The sequence below is a fragment of the Nycticebus coucang genome, chromosome 11, assembly GCF_027406575.1.
Source record: "Nycticebus coucang isolate mNycCou1 chromosome 11, mNycCou1.pri, whole genome shotgun sequence".
Lineage (NCBI taxonomy): Eukaryota > Metazoa > Chordata > Mammalia > Primates > Lorisidae > Nycticebus > Nycticebus coucang.
The window spans coordinates 97,739,175-97,757,448 of record NC_069790.1 but is presented as its reverse complement, the minus strand read 5'-3'; the positions used below and the strand labels follow the sequence as shown (position 1 = coordinate 97,757,448).

Genomic DNA, 18,274 nt, shown 5'->3' with positions numbered 1-18,274 from the left:
TTATTGATTTAGTTATTCTGTCTCAGAAAGGGTTGTAGAAGAGTATTTGAATAAGATTTGGTGGCTTTTAAAAAACTATGGTCAAAATTATTACCATAATGTTATCAAATTTTCTTAAATAATGCAACCTAAATAGTAAAGTTTACATCTCTAGACAGAGGGAAAAATATTTAAAATATTTCCTTTTTGCACCGGCTGCTAAAATTACAGAATAGATAGATGATGATAGATATAGACAGATGGATTTAGATAGATATATTATAAAACGTAGTTCAGTGATGAATTTTATTTGGGCAATAATTGTTTCCCTTTTCTTGCTTCTTTCTAAACATTTTCAGTTTTATTTGTTATTTTCATGAAAATATTATTTGTCATATTTTGATATCTGTTCAAATGGTAATTACAGACCTCTTCATTACCCTCATTTTCACTTTTAATCTTGCTGTTGTAATGGTAAAGGACCTAATGTCATCAGGGAAGTAAGAAAACAGGTAGAAAAATATCTGTACAGGAGAAATTGATGAGCACTGAGAAAGTAGATACTTAATGTTCACTTTCTTATATCCCAGTAGAAAATATGAAAACACAGTTTGGTAAATTATTTTTACTATTTATATACATAATCCTTATATAGCAAAATAAAAAATTAAAGACTACATTTTATATAATAATCCTATCCTTAAAAATTACTTTGTTTATAAAAGACAACACAATGCATGTAATATCTCCATCCCGGTGATAGCTCAGCAACACTCCTATTTCTCTCTGATGGGAGAAACACAACACAGATGGTGATTTTTCCCCAGACTGAAACTGGACTATAACTCTTTGATTCTAGAGCAGCAGTTCTCAACCTGTGGGTCGCGACCCACAGGAACTGTATTAAAGGGCCGCGGCTTTAGGAAGGTTGAGAACCACTGCTCTAGAGTTTTCCAAAGATATGTAGCCTATTTTCGTATGAATAAATAATTTTTTGCTTATATTTGTGTGTGTGCATCCCTATTAGAAAGGCTAAAAAACTTGAACATGACTTTGAGAGAACACTTCTATTAAGGGTTTGTGATGTAAGGAATAAAAAAAGATGACAAGAGAATAGGATCAAGGTTAATTGGTGACAATGAGAGCTATCATTTATTGACTATTAAATGCCAGACTACTTGCTAATGTTTTACATATGTTGTCTCATTAAATCCTGGATGCCTAGAAATGGTGCGAGAGCATTACCCTCAGTTTTGCAGTTAAGTAGAAGAGAGAACCAGGGCAGAGCACAGAGCTCTCATATTTCCAAAATGAAGACCATTTACTTTTCACTCATACTCTAAAGTTGTTCCATAGAGCACAATGGTCCATTACCATCATATTTACAGTTCAAAAGGGCACTGCATTTATCTGTGCAAGATTAAGTTTCTCTTCTAGCCTAGAAGTCAATGCTAGGGGAATGGACCTTTACTTTTCCTGTTTTCTAGTTAGTATCTGATATACTATTTCCTTTTATTTTTTTAAACAACATGGGTTATTTCCTTTAAATGCCAAATTTAGGAATAAGAACCCATACCACCTCAAAAAATGTAGAAAATGAACCTTATCTGGGCAATGTTCTAGGTGCTAAGTTATCAACAGTGAACAACCAGGTAAAAATCTCTGTACTTATGGAATTTTCATTCTAGGTAATGGAAACAAACAATACATAAATTAAATAAGGAAAATATACAGACTTGTATGATAAATGTTAGTTGCTGAGGGATGAAATAAAACTGGAGAATGCTGGTAGAAGGCAAGGGGTTAACAATTTTTTCTTTAATTGTTTGGGGTTCATTGCGGGTATAAAGACTTAGGTTGCACTGATTGCATTTATTAGATAAAGTACCTCTTGTAATTGTGTCCCATTCCCAAGAGGTGCGCCATACACCATAACACCCTATCCCACTCCTTCCTCCCCTCTCCCCACTCCCTCATTTCCTTACCCCCCACCTGGTATTAGATCATCCACTACCTTCATATTAGAATTGAATACTTTGGATTCTTGCTCCTTCAATATTGTGATGCTTTACTAAGCAGAATGTGTTCAATTCCATCAAGGTTAATACAGAAGATGTAAAGTCTCCCTACTCAGTGAAACCTTTTGGTACACATCATTAAAAATTATTAAAGTATTTTACAATACAATGCCTTTCCAGTACGCATCATTAAAAATAGTTAACAATTTTTAATGATGCGTACCAGAAAGGTTTCACTGAAAAGGGGCATGTCAGTAAAGATGTGAAGGAAGTGAAGAAGCAAGCCATCAAAGAGAAAAGAATGAAAGCAGATGCTTGCTTAGCATGTTCTGAATTAGTCTGCAGCCAGCATGGCTGGAAGAGAATGAGGCAAGGAAAGAATAAAACCAAACTTTTTCAGGAGATCTTGTAGGCCATTGTAAGGTGTCATCAATGGGAAACCATTGCAGAGTTTTGAGAAGAGTGATCTAATCTGGTTTATGAATAATGAGATCATTCTTACTCTTGTTTTAAGATTACTCACATGATCACTGGGAATAAGAACATGGGCAGAAGCGAGATCACTAGACTGGCAATAGTGCTGGTCTAGGTGAGATATGACGGTGGCTTTGAGCAGTAGAAGACAGTAGAAAATGACCCATCTGCACAAATTTTGATGGTTGAATCAATAGGATTTTTTAATAGTTAGGGTAGGAATATAAAGGAGGAGCAAAGGATAATTTCAAGGTTTTTGTCCCAAGAACTACAAAGATAAAGTTAATGAGATGAGGAGACCACTGGAAGAACAGGTTTAGGGATGAAGGTGGGGAAGCAGGCAGAGGCTTGTTACTTTCAGATGCTACCAGTCTTCCAGGGGAGCCAACGATAAGGCAATTGAATTTCCAGAGAAAAGCCTGGAATTTGTTACCATGTAAACAATGATTTAAAGTGGACTACCTACATAATTTATGGGATCCAGGGAAAATGCAGGCCTCTTTGTTACAAAATCATTACACATTTCAAAACAGAGATAGCAGAGCATTAAACCAATCAGGGGTCCCTTCTGAGTACAGAGACCTGCGTACAAGTGTGCACCCAGGAAGCTGTTCTGGGTTTAGGGCATAATTGTGAATGTGATCAGCAAGGCAGTAATGCAGAAAGATGGATGGGTAGATAGATAGGTGTCCGAGGACAGGCTGTGGGGAAGATGCTGAAGAGATGAGGAGGACACCCTAGGATTGACAGATGGGGAGACGCTAGGATGGTATGTGATCCAAACAAAACAGAAACAGTAATGAAAGATTTGATATGGGGTTGGTGATGGTTCATCAGTTTCTAAGGTCATCCAAAAACACTAAGTCTTGCCTGTGGATTTTGCTGCTTCCCAATTGCTAGAGGAATGTCATAAGAATTTGGATTATTGCTTGATGGGCTGATTTGGGCTTTTACCACCCACAAGGCAACTCTGTTTTCTCTGTAAACTTATTTATCTTTAAAAAGAAAAAATTAATAACTTCTAGGAATAAGTGAGATTTTGAAATTCATTAGCTGCTTAAAATCAAATGAAAAGCCATTATTTGTTGTAATGGACACATAGATGGAGAAGTAGCTAATAGGAGCACAGAACGGCTCTGAGTGTTAATGTAGCAAGGGGTGAGATTGAACTATGCAAGTCAAGACAGAATTACTCAGTAATAAGTAATAAGTTGCTGCTTATCACATGGTATAAAGTGGCTTTCAGAGTTAGATCTCATAATTAGTTATCTTAGTTACTAAGGGCTTAAAAAATACCAAGTTAGATGTCAGAGTATGGGGAGTCCTGTGTGCAGGTAGCTGGTTGAAAGTGAAAGACTAATATTTATCCTAAAGAAATTAAATATCCTCCCTCCTACTCTTTCTGGAGTCTTTAATGATTCCAGGCCATAACCTACATTTAGTAGAGCCTGGATGTGTACAAATAACCCATTCAGAGGATGAAGAGGAAGCTAAAATAGATCCCAGAAAAGATGTCATCCTAGTGTGCTCTGTTGTGCCAACTCCTCCTGCCTTATCCAGAGATTTCTTAAATCTTTAATACATCTGTCTGCTTTAGGTTCAAAATGTCCAGGGCAATGGAAGCAGGGGGAAATGACAGGGCATCAGAGGATCTGGTAGAAATGATACTTTTTTTTTGTTTCCTCTGGGTATTAGTATTTTATTAGAGTGACAGAGGTAGGAGGGTGGGAAAGGAAAAATTATTATTAACATATCAAATAACAAGGCCAGTATCGCTTGATGGGTTTTGAGGGTTAGAGTTAATATAGTCCCCACCCACATTCTGGTGAGCTGTGACTCTGAGACAGAGGGCTGTAGTGTTATTCTAGGAATGTAGCCCAGACAGTGAATATGATCTTGACATCAGCAAATAGAGTTGTCATTTGGAGAAAATTTAATTCTGCCTTCTTTGAAATGAGACAAAGACCTTTTTTTCCCTAAACATCATATAGTCAGAGCAAGACTAGTAGCTCCTCGCTAGACAAAACTGTATTTGGATAATTGTCTACTAGTTTCTTCTCCTATCCTCTACAGTTTAGATTCAACTTTTAAGGGTAAGTAGTCTTTCTTGAGCTGTATCATACCTATAAGACATTTTATAAAGATTGTCTCATTTTACCCTGTAGCTCTTCTATTAGAAAAGTGTTATTTCCCTCGATTATATGGATAAGAAATGAAAGGCCAGAGAGGAAGATAAGATCACACATTTGTCACTTACCGAGTTAGTTTAGTTAGTTTGGATTGTTGCCTGGTGGGTTGAGTTGGGATTTTAATCACCCACAGGGCAATTCAGAAGTTTCTCAGTAAATGTCTTCATCTTTTAAAAAAATTTAAGCACTGGTGCTGGAATGTAAGCCCAGGTCTGCTAGAACATATCCCTCTCTACATGTCTCAAGTGATTAGAATTTACTACAGACCACTAAATCCATGAGTTTTGTGCAATCAAGTGCTTGTTTTCAATATCTGAATATAATTTCTCCATTACTTCTTAAACACCGGAGGTGGAATCCTGTGATACATGGCACAAAGGATTTTGTTTCTCTAGAATGGCAGTAGGTGGCGTTTACATGTTTTGTTTTGCTGTGTTGCTTCCATTGAGATTATGACTGTATGACTTTCTTCATGTCAATAAAAATTTAACGATGAAGTTCAAAAACTCACTCTATTCATAGTGTAAGCAGGCCATGTAACAAATGGTAGGCCTCTGTAAGGCTGTGGATTTTAGGGCATGATTTTTATAGATGCTTTTCTTCTATTAAACTCACATTAAATTTTTTCAGAAGCTGTTTTAAGAGAGCACATAATTAAGATCAGCATTTTTGTGTAATTTGAAAGTATAGTGTCTAATGAAGAGCTTGGTACACTAAGCATAGTACTATTAAATTCTAATGTCTATGTTTATTAAATCTTTCATTGAGTTGGCTTGCCAAAAGGATAGACTACAGTAATGCATTTAATGAAGAAGCTCTCATTCCAGAATCTCCTTCATGCCTAATATTTAGCAAGATTTAATTTACCATGTAGTACAGAACTATTCTGCTTAAGGAAAGACAATTATCATTTGTGCTTTTGGTAGCAGAGAGAGTTTACAAGATTTTAAAAACATAAAGGTATTTATTTACTGTTTGGACTAGTACTATATATTTTAGCAAGACTAATTCAGTTATGGGTGTTCTCATCATATCAGGACTGTTTGATCTCTGGATTTTCTTTCTTTGTTTATTAACTCTGCAGGGTCTGACTGGGACAAAACCAATTGTTGCCAGTTTGAGTGGCTTTGGAATATTTATGTGTGTGGTTTGTACTTTTATGTATTCTTTTCTTACCTTTATGTCTGCTCTTTGTGGTCATTTTCTCTGTAGGTTTTTTCAGCAATGCTAAATTGAAAATAAGTAGGAATTCCAAGATTAACCAACACATGAGAATCTTAGGAGTACTTATAATAATAGGTCACTTAAAAGTAGATGATAAACCTTAGGGAGATTAATGAGGTTTAAAGGTACATATCCACATTTCAGTGGAACCTTCTTAATTGTAGTAAATCTTGTCAACCTGGCTAAAGGGTATTCCCATGCCTATAATGAGGTCTGATGCAAGGATAGACTTATCAGTAGGTAGCCTGAACAATAAACTCTGTAATCTACATGGTATGATTTCACACACAAAGACAGTCTCTTTACTTGTATCTGAAGTTCTCTTTACCTTGAGGCTTTGCCATATGTTAAAAGGAACTATCTTTTATTTTAGTAAAAAGCAACACTATTCCTGATTCAAGTCCTTGCTGTTGAGGGTGAAGGGTTTTTGATCCCTTATTTAAATGGACAGAATTAGCTTATCTCTTGAGGATTGCCAGAGGAAATGTGACTAGTACTATACATTTTAGCAAGACTAACAGATTGAAGCATAAAATTTCAACTAATCAGGGTCATTTTCAGAGGCATTATTGCAGTAAACAGATCTATTAATGAGGTTCATAGATATAACAAAGGGGATCTCTTCGCAATCCTGAGACACAATTTCTCTGCGGCCTCAGTATCCCAGGTTATTTGAGGAAATTGTTTTGTACTTAGGACATAAAAAAATGGAAGCAGATGAAAGGTTTTTAATTAAAAAAAAAATACTGTCATGTTTTCTTTTATCCCATGACAAAAAACCCAAAATAGTGGAATTAGGTTTGGTTTTATTGGATCCTTAGCCTCCAGGTTATAGAAAGAAAAATCTTCCAGAAAGATTTCTTTCTGTAAGAACTAGAACAGTTAGTTGGTTTTAGTAGGATAAAGGTTAGGAATGAGCACACGGGGAGAATTTTCTTAACGCAGAGGCCAGGACCGTGTCCCCAGTGTACATATCTGAATCTTGGAGGTAAGAGGTCTTAACATATTTTATAAAAACATCTGCATTTATTTTGATATGATGCTATCATTAAAAACCCTCTAGAAATGACCTTCCAAAGATTTTTAGAAAAAAAATCAAGGTCTCACGACATGCCTGTGATTTCTCAGGTTTGGTAGTTAGACTTACATGATGATGTGATATGCAAACACTAGCATTATGCAAGCAATGATGTGCAATGGTGATGTTCTGGAATGTTTTATTCCCACTCTAGTTCCACTATACTGTATATAATTCACCTTCCTGGTCAAGCTTATTGCTGAAATAATGACCCACTGCACAGGCACCTTTTGAAAAAGGTCTGTGTGGCATAAAGTGTAAATGTTTTGCCAGACTGGCTTTGTCTCTTTCCTTATGTATATTTATTATAATCTAAAAAGAAAAGTAAGCTCTACCACTTTTATTTAAAAATATTAAAGGGGTACAAATGTTTTTGTTAGGTGACTTGAGTATATAGATAAATGTGCCATCACCTGAACAGCATCAGTTGTACCCGTTAGGTGCGTTCTCACACCTCTCAGCTAACACTGCCCCCTTGCTTAATTTCCAATGATTTTTATTTTCTTTGTGTATTTGTGTGCCAGTCAGTTCCAGTTTATTAAAGAGTACATGTGGTATTTGTTCTTCTAATATTGAGATACTTCACTTAGGATAATAGTCTCCAATTCCTTTCGAATACAATTGCAAAGATCTGGAATGAACCCAGGTACCCATCAATCCACCACCATCTGAGCTGTGTCTTTTTCTTTTAAGGTATTGAGATTAATAAAAAATACAGCCTATTCTTCCACATTTGCAGGTTGGGATCTAGGAATGCTTGACTACAATTAAGAACAATTTAAATAAGGGCATTTTATCACACCTTTAGCAGAGGGGCTGCAACAGTTTTAAAAATCCTATGTTATTTGCTTTATCTCTACTAATCAAGCTTACCAACTGTGATTCTTTTTTTTTTTTCTCCCCCCAGATGTACATCCAGACAACAACACTTACTGTCTCCATGAGTTTAAGTGCTTCTGTGTCTCTGGGCATGCTCTATATGCCCAAGGTTTATATTATAATTTTTCATCCAGAGCAGAATGTTCAAAAACGCAAGAGGAGTTTCAAGGCTGTGGTGACAGCGGCCACCATGCAAAGCAAATTGATCCAAAAAGGAAATGACAGACCAAATGGAGAGGTGAAAAGTGAACTCTGTGAGAGTCTTGAAACCAACAGTAAGTCATCTGTAGACTTTCCGATGGTCAAGAGCGGGAGCACTTCCTAACAGATGTACGTTGAACATTCTTCTTCTAGTCTTGGGGATTGTGCTACAAGGATACTGGGCACGGTGGTGTCCACATTGCTCGAGGCTGTCACACAAGTCGGAACCATTTGTTTAGAATAAAATGATCTCAAGATGAGGGAGTTTTCCACAGAGTAAAAGCATACACACAAAATCTCTTTACAAAGATTGGCAGGGCTTTCTTTTGATTCATTGCAGAACTTTAGGTGTGGGCGTATTTTCCATTTATAAAATTATCTTTTAGCACTTAGGGATTGTTTTTCAATCTTTGTTGTTCAATATTTTCTGCTTTTTATAGTATTAATACTTTATTAATTTTTATGGAATATGCTACCAAAGATCTTAAACAAATAATTGATATGTTATTTGGATCTTTAGTAGCATAAGCTTAGTTATTAGCCAATATGTTTGGTTAAGTCACAATGAATGCTTTTTTTTTTTTTTTTAAAGTGCTCTTCTTCCCTTGGACTTTCCAAAGGCTTCCCTTGATTTCTCATCTTGGATGTATTAAAGCTCTTCTCTGAAAGCCTTGTTTCCCTAAAAATGGAGTCCTTTCTGCAATCACCATCCTATTTTTCTTTTCTTCACCTATTTTGCTCTTCTCTTCACTGCTCCAGAAGAAGCCCATGATAACAATACACTGAAGCCCACGCTCATCCAGTGCAGTTTAACTGATCTGTGAAGCAAAGTCCATGTTGGTATCTATGGAAGAGTAGCAAATAGACTAAAAATTGTTTGGTAAAATACCAGAAAGCTGATATAGTAAAAATTACAGCCTTTACATTATTAGATTCCATAAATTGATCAAAAAGAAATAAAAGCTAAGGCACTCGCACTAGTGTGGCTTCCAGTCTTTGGAAATACAACATAGGTATTCAATAATTAAGGATAAAACGCTATGCAAAAATACACTCTTCCCCTCAGATTTCTCCAGCAGTCCTAATCTCTATTCTTTGGCTACTAAATATAGGGGTGGGAAGTAAGAATCTATTTCATGTGGTTTAATTATTATAGCAACTCATACTCTTCACTAGATTTACACATCTTCTTTGGTATCACGATTTGAAGGCGAGCATTATCTACTCTGATTCCCCATGCTCAGAACTATCCTTAGATGTTTCACACTGCTTAAACATATTGGCTTCAATTACCACCACACTGCCTGGAATTACTGGCCAGATTGTCTCTAAGAATATTACCTCCAAATCACTCATACAAAATTTAGTGACTTTTAGAGAAATGAACCTTACGAGAACTCTCCCCACATATTCACCTTTCTGCAAACATGAAACATTGAGAAACTGTAAGAGAAGGCACAGTAAGGATGGGTTTTAATTACAGATCAGTATAGTAATATAATATTCTGATTATAAGTAAGCAGATTACTAATAATAGGCCTCTTTTCATCCTCAGTAAAAGGTGTAATATAAATACTATTAGAGGCATCACAGTAGAATGCTTGTCATTTGAAAACAGAATTTTACCTGTGTTTTTGTACCTAGAAAACATTAGTGTAAGAAGTTAAAACCTATTGTAGGATGCCAGTAAACTACTGTTGGCCAGTGATACACTCTGAACACTGAGACTTCTCTGTATGACACACCAGAGTCTGTTGTTGTACCTGTTTTTTAGCAACAATCCAGAAAATATTATAAAATATGGTTGCCAAATAGAACAATCAAACTTATAAATAAATCCCAGTCATGCCACACTCAGCTGTGGAAAGTGGTGGATTAAAATATTAATAGCTTTTTTCATCTCTTTAAAGAATAAATAGGTTCCCTAAAAAGGAAAATTCTCAGTATTAATAAGAATTAATCTCAAATTATTGAAACAAATCTCATACATTACTATTTTCCTTCTTTTTTTCTGTCACTGTTGAAATGGATATTCTACAGAATACATATTTTCTCTAGACTAAGAAAGACAGATTGCAAACACAAGGCCTATTTGACGGGTAAGCCTATAGTGTTTTGCAGGAATCCATGTCCACCGTTAGAAGGCTAAGCAAAGTAAAAATGGTGAATCAACATAAACAATTCAGCTGCCTGAAACTTAAGTTGTACTTTGGAGATTTCAGTTTGTTTATCTTTTATATGAGTAGTTTAAGTCTGAGTAAATTGTGTCCACATAAAGCTATTAGTTTACGCATTCAAGAGCGACAGTACAAATGAATCTCCACACATGTACTTTCACAATCAGACTCTGGATTGTCATTTTTAAACTTTAATCACTTACCTGAAAGAGCACAATGGAAGAGTGGATGTGTGCAGTTTTGAAATGAAACTTAGAATTCAGCATATAGGAGTCCAGGCGAGAAACCTGGCCCAGGTAGCACAGGCGCCTGTGTCCCTGTTGCCTTCACGGTGTGTACGAGTGATTTTCAATAAGTGAAAAGTCTTCTGAAATCACAAACCCTCTAAAAGCATTCACGCAGTTAATAAGTGAAGTGCAGTTTTTTTTCTCCTAAAAATATTTGTTGTATCTTAAGAAGAATAATTAAATTTTGGAATAACCTTTGCTTATCAACTATCTGAAACAAGCACACCTTCTCACATTTACAACAACCCTTCTCAAAAAGGGTAGAGTCTGTTCTCAATAGAGGCTGGTTAATACACTGGGACAGTGACTATGTTACCACATTCTTATACTCTGCTACCAAGACTTTTGATTAATTATCATTACTAGATTGAAAAGGACATATCAAAAAATGACATACTGCAATAAGTTTTGTAAGCTATAAAATCATAATATAGAGGTAAAGGTACCATTGATGCCTTGAAAATGCAGACTGGGGCTGGATGTGGTGGCTCATGCCTATAATCCTAACACTCTGGGAAGCTGAGGTAGGTGGATTGCCTTGAGCTCAGAGGTTCGAGACCAGCCTGAGCCAGAGTGAGATCCCGTCTCTACAAAAAAAAGTTGGGCATTGTGGTAGGAACTTGTAGTCCCAGCTACTTGGGAAGCTGAGACAAGAGAATCGCTTCAGCCCAAGAATTGGAGGTTGCTGTGAGCTATGATGCCACTGTACTCCATGGAGGGCCACAAAGTGACACTCTGTCTCAATAAAAAAAAGAAGGAAAGAAAAAAAAAAGGAAATGCAGACTGGTTTGTGTTTAATAGAAAAGAGAAGACTTGAAATTCAGAAACTGTTTTAGCATCCTTTTTTCTTATTATAAATATGTGGAGGATTTTGATAATTGGGGCTACTATTCCATTACTTGGATTGCTTTTCCTGATCAATTAGTTGTGCATTTATGATACATATGTAATGCTTTTTTTTTTTCTTTTTTTTTTTTTTTATGGCCATGGAGCTTTACAAGTCCTCACATTTAGAAATTTCTCCTTAATAGTGATATGTTAATGCCAGACACTCTGGTCACATGTCCAAGATTTTAAAGTTTCAAAAGCTACACAGAGTACATATAGGTAATATGAAGCTGGGTGGGAAATTAATGAGTGTATGTTAATTGCTGAATTTGCATACTGCATTTCACATTAAAAAAGGGTCCTGTTGTTTCCTAATAGGGTGGAAAGAAAATTAGAAACAAAGTCGGTATATATGAATTTTGCCAACTGTACCCAATTAACAAATGCTGTACATTGTATTTGTTAAGCTACATTCATGAATAATTCATGAAAACAGCTTCTGCTGGAGGTAGATTTGCTTTCTGGAGCTTATGAACACAGTGTGATGCACACAGAAATTTACCATTGCTGTGCTCAAAAACCGATTTTCACCACTGTGAAAAAATCTCCCTGTTAGCTTATCTGTACGTCTCTGATACATTTTGCTTTGTATTACTTCTGAAATATAGATTCTTCCAAGATATCTACCACCCTCAAAGCTCGCCCCGTATCACTACATTCATGTTGACAAAATCATGTTTCCAGAGCCTGGATATCACTTTTAGAGTTAAAAAAAAAAAAAATGAAGTATGCATGTCTAATTAGATATACAGCCTCAAAGTTGGATTGATCTTTAAAGATGATCTGATACCAATCACTATCTTTTGAAAGAACATCTGAATGTTTAAAATTTTTCATTCTTTTCTAGCAATCTGCAGGGAATGAACGTTATCTTCTTCAAGGTGTTTTTGTTTCTTGTTCCTATTTCAACCATAATTTTTTCTTTCTAATTCTATACAAATTGATCAATATTTCCTACATTTTTAGTTATTGTTGAAAATACTGAGAAGTGCAAGAAGTTGGATGACTCTTTCAACGGTCATTTTTATAACTCTTATGACAATTTTTTCTTTTTTTTAATGGAGTCTTACTCTGTTGCCCAGGCTAGAGTGCTGTGGCTTCAGCCTAGCTTGGTGCAACCTCAAACTCCTGGGGACAAGTGATCCTCCTCACCCTAGCACTCAACCCCAGCATGACAGAGGTAGAATCTGTCTCAAAAAAAAAGAAAAAAAAAGGAAGAAGAAGAAAAGGTATCCTCGTTCCCCAGCCTCCCAAGTAACTGGGACTAAAGGCATCATCTGATGCCTAGCTAATTGTTCTGTTTTTAGTAGAGATAGGCTCTTTTTCTTGGTCAGATCAGCCTTGAACTCCTGAGCACAAGGGGTGCTGCTGCCTCAGCCTCCTAGAGTACTAGAATTACCTGTGTGAGGCACCGTGTCCAGTCCCCTTATGACAATGTTTTCTCCATTTTGTCTACAAAGAATATATGAAAGTTCTTCAAAAACAAAGCTATGTCCAGATTTTACTTCCTTAGAAAAAACTTTGGGATCTGAGAGTATGATATAAATAATAAATACAGGTAAACAATCAAGAAAATCATTGTGTTTCACTTCACACCAAACCAAATGTAGTAAATGTCTTACCTTTTTAGAAAAGTTAAGTAGAAAGTAAGACTCCATATTGGCTCTTCCAGACTATAGCTGTTCCTCCAATCTAGTCTGTCTCCATCCTCACAAAAAGCAGTATTATAGGTTTGGGAACAGTCATGAAACTGGTCATAACTGTTTATGACCATAACCTGGGCTAGTGACCTTTGTTTATTCCTTTTGTAGGAAATAGAATATAATTTAAAAGTAGATCTGAAGTCTACTTTCTTTTCACTGTGCCATAATAATTACCTAAAAGAGTGAGCAATGTAGATAAGAAGATAATATCTTGGCTCAGTGCCTGTAGCTCAGTCGTTAGGGCAACAACCACATACACCAGAGCTGGCAGGTTCGAATCCAGCCCAGGCCTGCCAAACAACAATGAGAATTAGAACCAAAAAAAAGCCAGGCATTGTGGCGGGCGCCTATAGTCCCAGCTACTTGGGAGGCTGAGGCAAGAGAATCACTTGAGTCCAAGAGTTTGAGGTTGCTGTGAGCTGTGATGCCACAGCACTCTACCCAGGGTGACATAGTGAGACTGTTTCCAAAAAAAGAAGATAATATCTCATATATTTGCCCTGAATCTTATAACAAATGAAATAAAAAAATGGCAAAGACATCTACAAATTGCACTTCCTTGGGCCATCTATGTTAATTTTTGTCAGCATGAGTGTGCTATGGTCGTGGTCCCTGGTAAGAACTTAAGTGGCCCATTAGCAGTGTCACACATTAAAGATGAAATGAGTCTGATTGTCAGTTATTCCAGAGGAGGAAGTTTACAATTTCTAGGCTTATTTAATAGTCAATAACTACATTATACTCTAAAAATGTTCCATCTGAATTGGATTTATATATTGAAACATACATATGTATTTTGCTATATATATATTTATGATTATTCATTCCAAAATTCCACTGAAAAATAGGACATTATGTTTGAACTTTAGGGCAGAAATTTATTTCCTCATATCTTTCAAGAACTCAAAGGAGTTATTTAGATTTTGATTTATATTTTCTGGAAGTTTAAGCATAAGTATAAATTTGACATGAGTATTTTTCTATTCATGTCTCTTTAATAGTCTTACAATAATGAGTTTTCACAATTAGTTGGTAACAGAAAATTAAATATTCATTGCTTTCTCTGGAGTCTTTATCTTGTAAACATCTTCATTTGTATCCTTTGAATGAAACCAGAATAGAACATAAATATGCACTAGCAATGCACAGTTTTACTTTAATACTTACAAATATTCTGTGGACTTGATATTTTACCATGTTCACCTCTCAATTATAAAATACCATTTGTTTTTAAATGGGAGATATATTCATTCTCATAACACTGACAGTTGTAATTACCTCACCCTTTTTTGGGTCACAGACTCAAAGACTTGAGGTTTTTCCCTTACATTGTAAAAATATTTTTTGTATTTTGTATGGCAGATTTTTTTTATTTCATATGTATGTAAATATTATTCGAAGTACATATTAAGTTTAGGTAAAATTTATCAAAATTATTACTTTTAAGTTTTTAGTTTTCTGCTAAATATGTACGTTCTATAAATGAGACTACTGGTTTTTACAGATTAAAAGGGATGCAGAGTTTTGATTTCTGTGCTTACATTCACTGAATTTTTACTCCAGTCACAAGTTGCTCAGTGATAGGGCTCAGTCTGAGGAAGGCATAATTAGATGATTTCGTCTTTGTGTGCACATCATAGGGTTCACTTACACAAAACAGTGGCATAGTCTACTACACACCTGGGTTATACACATGAGCAAGCCTATTGCTCCTAGGCTACCAACCTATACAGCATGTTCTTATACTGAAATCTGTAGGCAACTGTAACATAATGGTAAATATTCATGTATCTAAACACATCTAACATAGAAAAGGGACAGCAAAAGGTATAGTATAAAAGGTAAAAAATGGTCCTTTCCATGAGTGGATCTTGTAAGACTGGGAAGTTGCTCTGGGTGAGTCAGCGTGACAGTGGCAAGTGAATATGAAGGCCAGGACATTAGTGTAGCAGGCGTCCTCAAACTTTTTCAACAGGGGGCCAGTTCACTGTCCCTCAGACCGTTGGAGGGCCGGACTATAGTTTAAAAAAAAACAAAACTATGAACAAATTCCTATGTACACTGCACATACCTTATTTTGAAGTATAAAAACAAAACAGGAACAAATACAATCACACCGCCTCATGTGGCCCACGGGCCGCAGTTTGAGGACCCCTGCTGTACAGTGTCATTCAATTTAGAAATGCTGTACACATAGACTATACTAAATTTATTTCAAAACGTCCTTCTTTAATATTTTAACCATAGCCTCCTATAACTTTTTACTTTATTTTTTTTAAATATCTTTGGCTCTTTTATAATAACACAACTCAAAACACAAATTGTTTATATAGTTGTACCAAAGTATTTTTTATCTATGTATCGTATATTCTAGAAGCTTTTTCCATTTTTTAAATTTAATTTTCACATGTTAACATTTTTGTTAAAGCTAAGACACAGACACGCACAGTAGGCTAGGCCTGCCCAGGGTCAGGATCAGCAATGTCACTGTCTTCCCCCTTCACATCTTGTCCCCCTGGAAGGTCTTCGGGGCAATAACATGCATGAAGCTGTCATCTCCTACGATGACAATGCCTTCTTGTGAAATGCCTCCTGAGGGACCTCCCTGAAGCTGTTTTATAGTTAAATTTTTAAAAACATGACTAGAAGGACTATACTCTAAAATAACGATAAAAGGAATAGTATTACAGACAAGGTGGCTCGTGCCTGTAATTCTAGCAGTCTGGGAGGGCAAGGTGGGAGGATCCATTGAACTCAGCAGTTCAAGACCATCCTGAGCAAGAGTGAGACCTTGTTTCCACTAAAACTAGAAAAAATTAACCAGGCATAGTCGTGGGCACCTGTAGTCCCAGCTACTCAGGAGGCTGAGATAAGAAGATCACTTGAGCCCAAGAGCTTGAGGTTGCTGTGAGCTATGACACCACGGCACTACCAAAGGTGACAGAGTGGTCTCAAAAAAGAAGAAAAGGCATAGTATAAAAAAATACATAAACCAGTACCGCAGTCCTTTACTATCATTATCAAGTATCATGTACTACATATGATTTTAGGAGCTATACTTTCACTGGACTGGCAGCACAGTGGGACTATTTATATCAGCATCCCCACACATGGGGGTAATGTAGTAACGTTTCAAGCATTATAACGTTTCATGCAGCTATAACGTCACTGATCAATTATTCAGCTCCATTAGAATCTGAAAGCACCCCCGTATAAGGTCTATCGGCAAGCAGATGTTATGCAGGGCATGGCTGTACATGGTTTTCCTGTGGCGTTTCACTTAGAAGAAAGATCACTAGTTCCATCCACAAAAAGATACTGGATTGCCACTTCCCTCTACGGCTGAGCAGTACCCAGAGTGTGCATATACCACATTTTATTAACCCATGCATGTGTTGGTGGGCCCGTGGGTTGTGTCCAATCCTTGCAATTGTGAATTGTGCTGCTATAAAAATCTGTGTACAGGTATTCAGCACCAGGTTGGATCTGATCAATCAACACCTAAGTGCACACATGGCAGTAAATCTCAGTGAAAATCAAGCTGGGAGAGGGGAGGCAGGGTGGTGTGAACCTCTGCTGCACACTGTCTGGGTTGGGGAATGCTTATAACCTTGACTCAATTTGTGGAAAAAACAAAGTATGTAAATCAAACAGGGGTACTTCCTAATATTCTGAAATTTAAAAAGTAAAGATCGAATTAAATAAAAAAATATTTTTTACTTGACAAATTCATCCTTATTGTTATAGCAAAAACTCCGAGTTTAAACCTGTCTATGTACAGGAAGAATCTACCCTTCACTCAATCATCAATAGTCAGAATCTTCTCTCCAGGGGTGTAAAACTTCCAAAACATTACTTGTAAGGTGTTTAAATTCATTTTGATTATAATAAAGACAACTTTGTTTGGAAAAAATGAGTAATGCATTGTAAAAGCTGAATGATATCAGATAGACATTGCAGAATTTGATTTTTTAAATCATATTGGTATATGCTATTAATTTTTCCTAATTTGTCTTAACAGCTTCCTCTACGAAGACAACATATATCAGCTATAGCAATCATTCCATCTGAAACAGGGAAATGATTCAATCTGAAAAAATGTGGTACGCAATCTTAAAAGTGAACACGAGACCGCACAAACTCACTCCCGGAGATCTCCGTAGACTACAATCAATCAAATCAATAGTCTCATAAGGAACAAAATTAGCCATGAGTCAAAAGTATCAATAACGGGGACTGAAGAACCCCATTTATACAATACAACCAATGAGTTTCAAGCTAAAATATTGCTTCCTCATGAGCAGTTTAAAAAAAAAAAATCACAAAAGGAAAACTAATGTTAGCTTGTGAAAAAAAATGCTGTTGAAATAAACCCTGTCTGATGTTATTCTTGTAAGTATTTTTCTGTGATTGTGAGAACTCTCGTTCCTGTCCCACATCGTTCAACTTGTGTAAGACAATGAATCTGTTTCTTGTAATGGCTGACTGGATCGAAGCCCTGGGTTGTGCTAAAAATAAATGCAATGATTGATGCATGCAAATTTTTATACAAATAATTTATTTCTAATAATAAAGGAATGTTTTGCAAATGTTGAGAGTTGTTTCGTTCCAGTTTTAAAGCCAGGAGAAACGTCGTTCTCGTTGGCGCTACTTCTGCTGGGACTTAGCTCCTTCTGTTATAGAAACGCCCTGGTGTTCTGAGGAAATATTATTTTCCCAAGGAATGTGTTTTTGTATATTCATGTGTATATGAGGAAGATTGTCTTTTATTCCCATATTAAAAGGCATTATTTCTGTAAGATTTTGCGATTATTTCAAATTTTTTCTGTGGTAGCTTTTCATAGTAACGGCCTCTTTTATGAACAATGAAACCATAGTTTGAGGTAAATTGCTTCAAGGATTATAATTAACAAATGATAAGTTACGCTTTAATTCAGAGAATGCAATATGAAAATTGCCATTTCGAAGTACATCTAAGTGTCACTGAAATTCTCCATCACACTTTTAAGTCGAAACTTTTGCATAAGGGACTGTCCTGTGGTATGTGGTAGTTAGTAATCTTTCTCCCCTGGGCCTCCTAGTCACTGGAATCAGTGAAGTAATGGGCCTTACCCAGTACATTCTTCAAAGCATGGAATTAGCATATTTATTCCCTTGGCAGTTACTGAAGAAACCAC

At 36.1% G+C, this 18,274-nt stretch overlaps 1 protein-coding gene across 1 annotated transcript in view; it reads left to right on the top strand.

Moving 5' to 3' along the window:
- The window catches only part of GRM8 (glutamate metabotropic receptor 8), an 843,712-nt gene extending 826,026 nt beyond the window's left edge, over positions 1-17,686 (top strand). The window contains exons 9-10 of the mRNA XM_053553714.1: positions 7,870-8,116; positions 17,119-17,686. Of these exons, the coding sequence (XP_053409689.1) occupies positions 7,870-8,116; positions 17,119-17,168 (297 nt within the window). The 3' untranslated portion in view covers positions 17,169-17,686. The remainder of the gene's footprint in view (positions 1-7,869; positions 8,117-17,118) is intronic.
- The last annotated feature ends 588 nt before the right edge of the window (positions 17,687-18,274 follow it).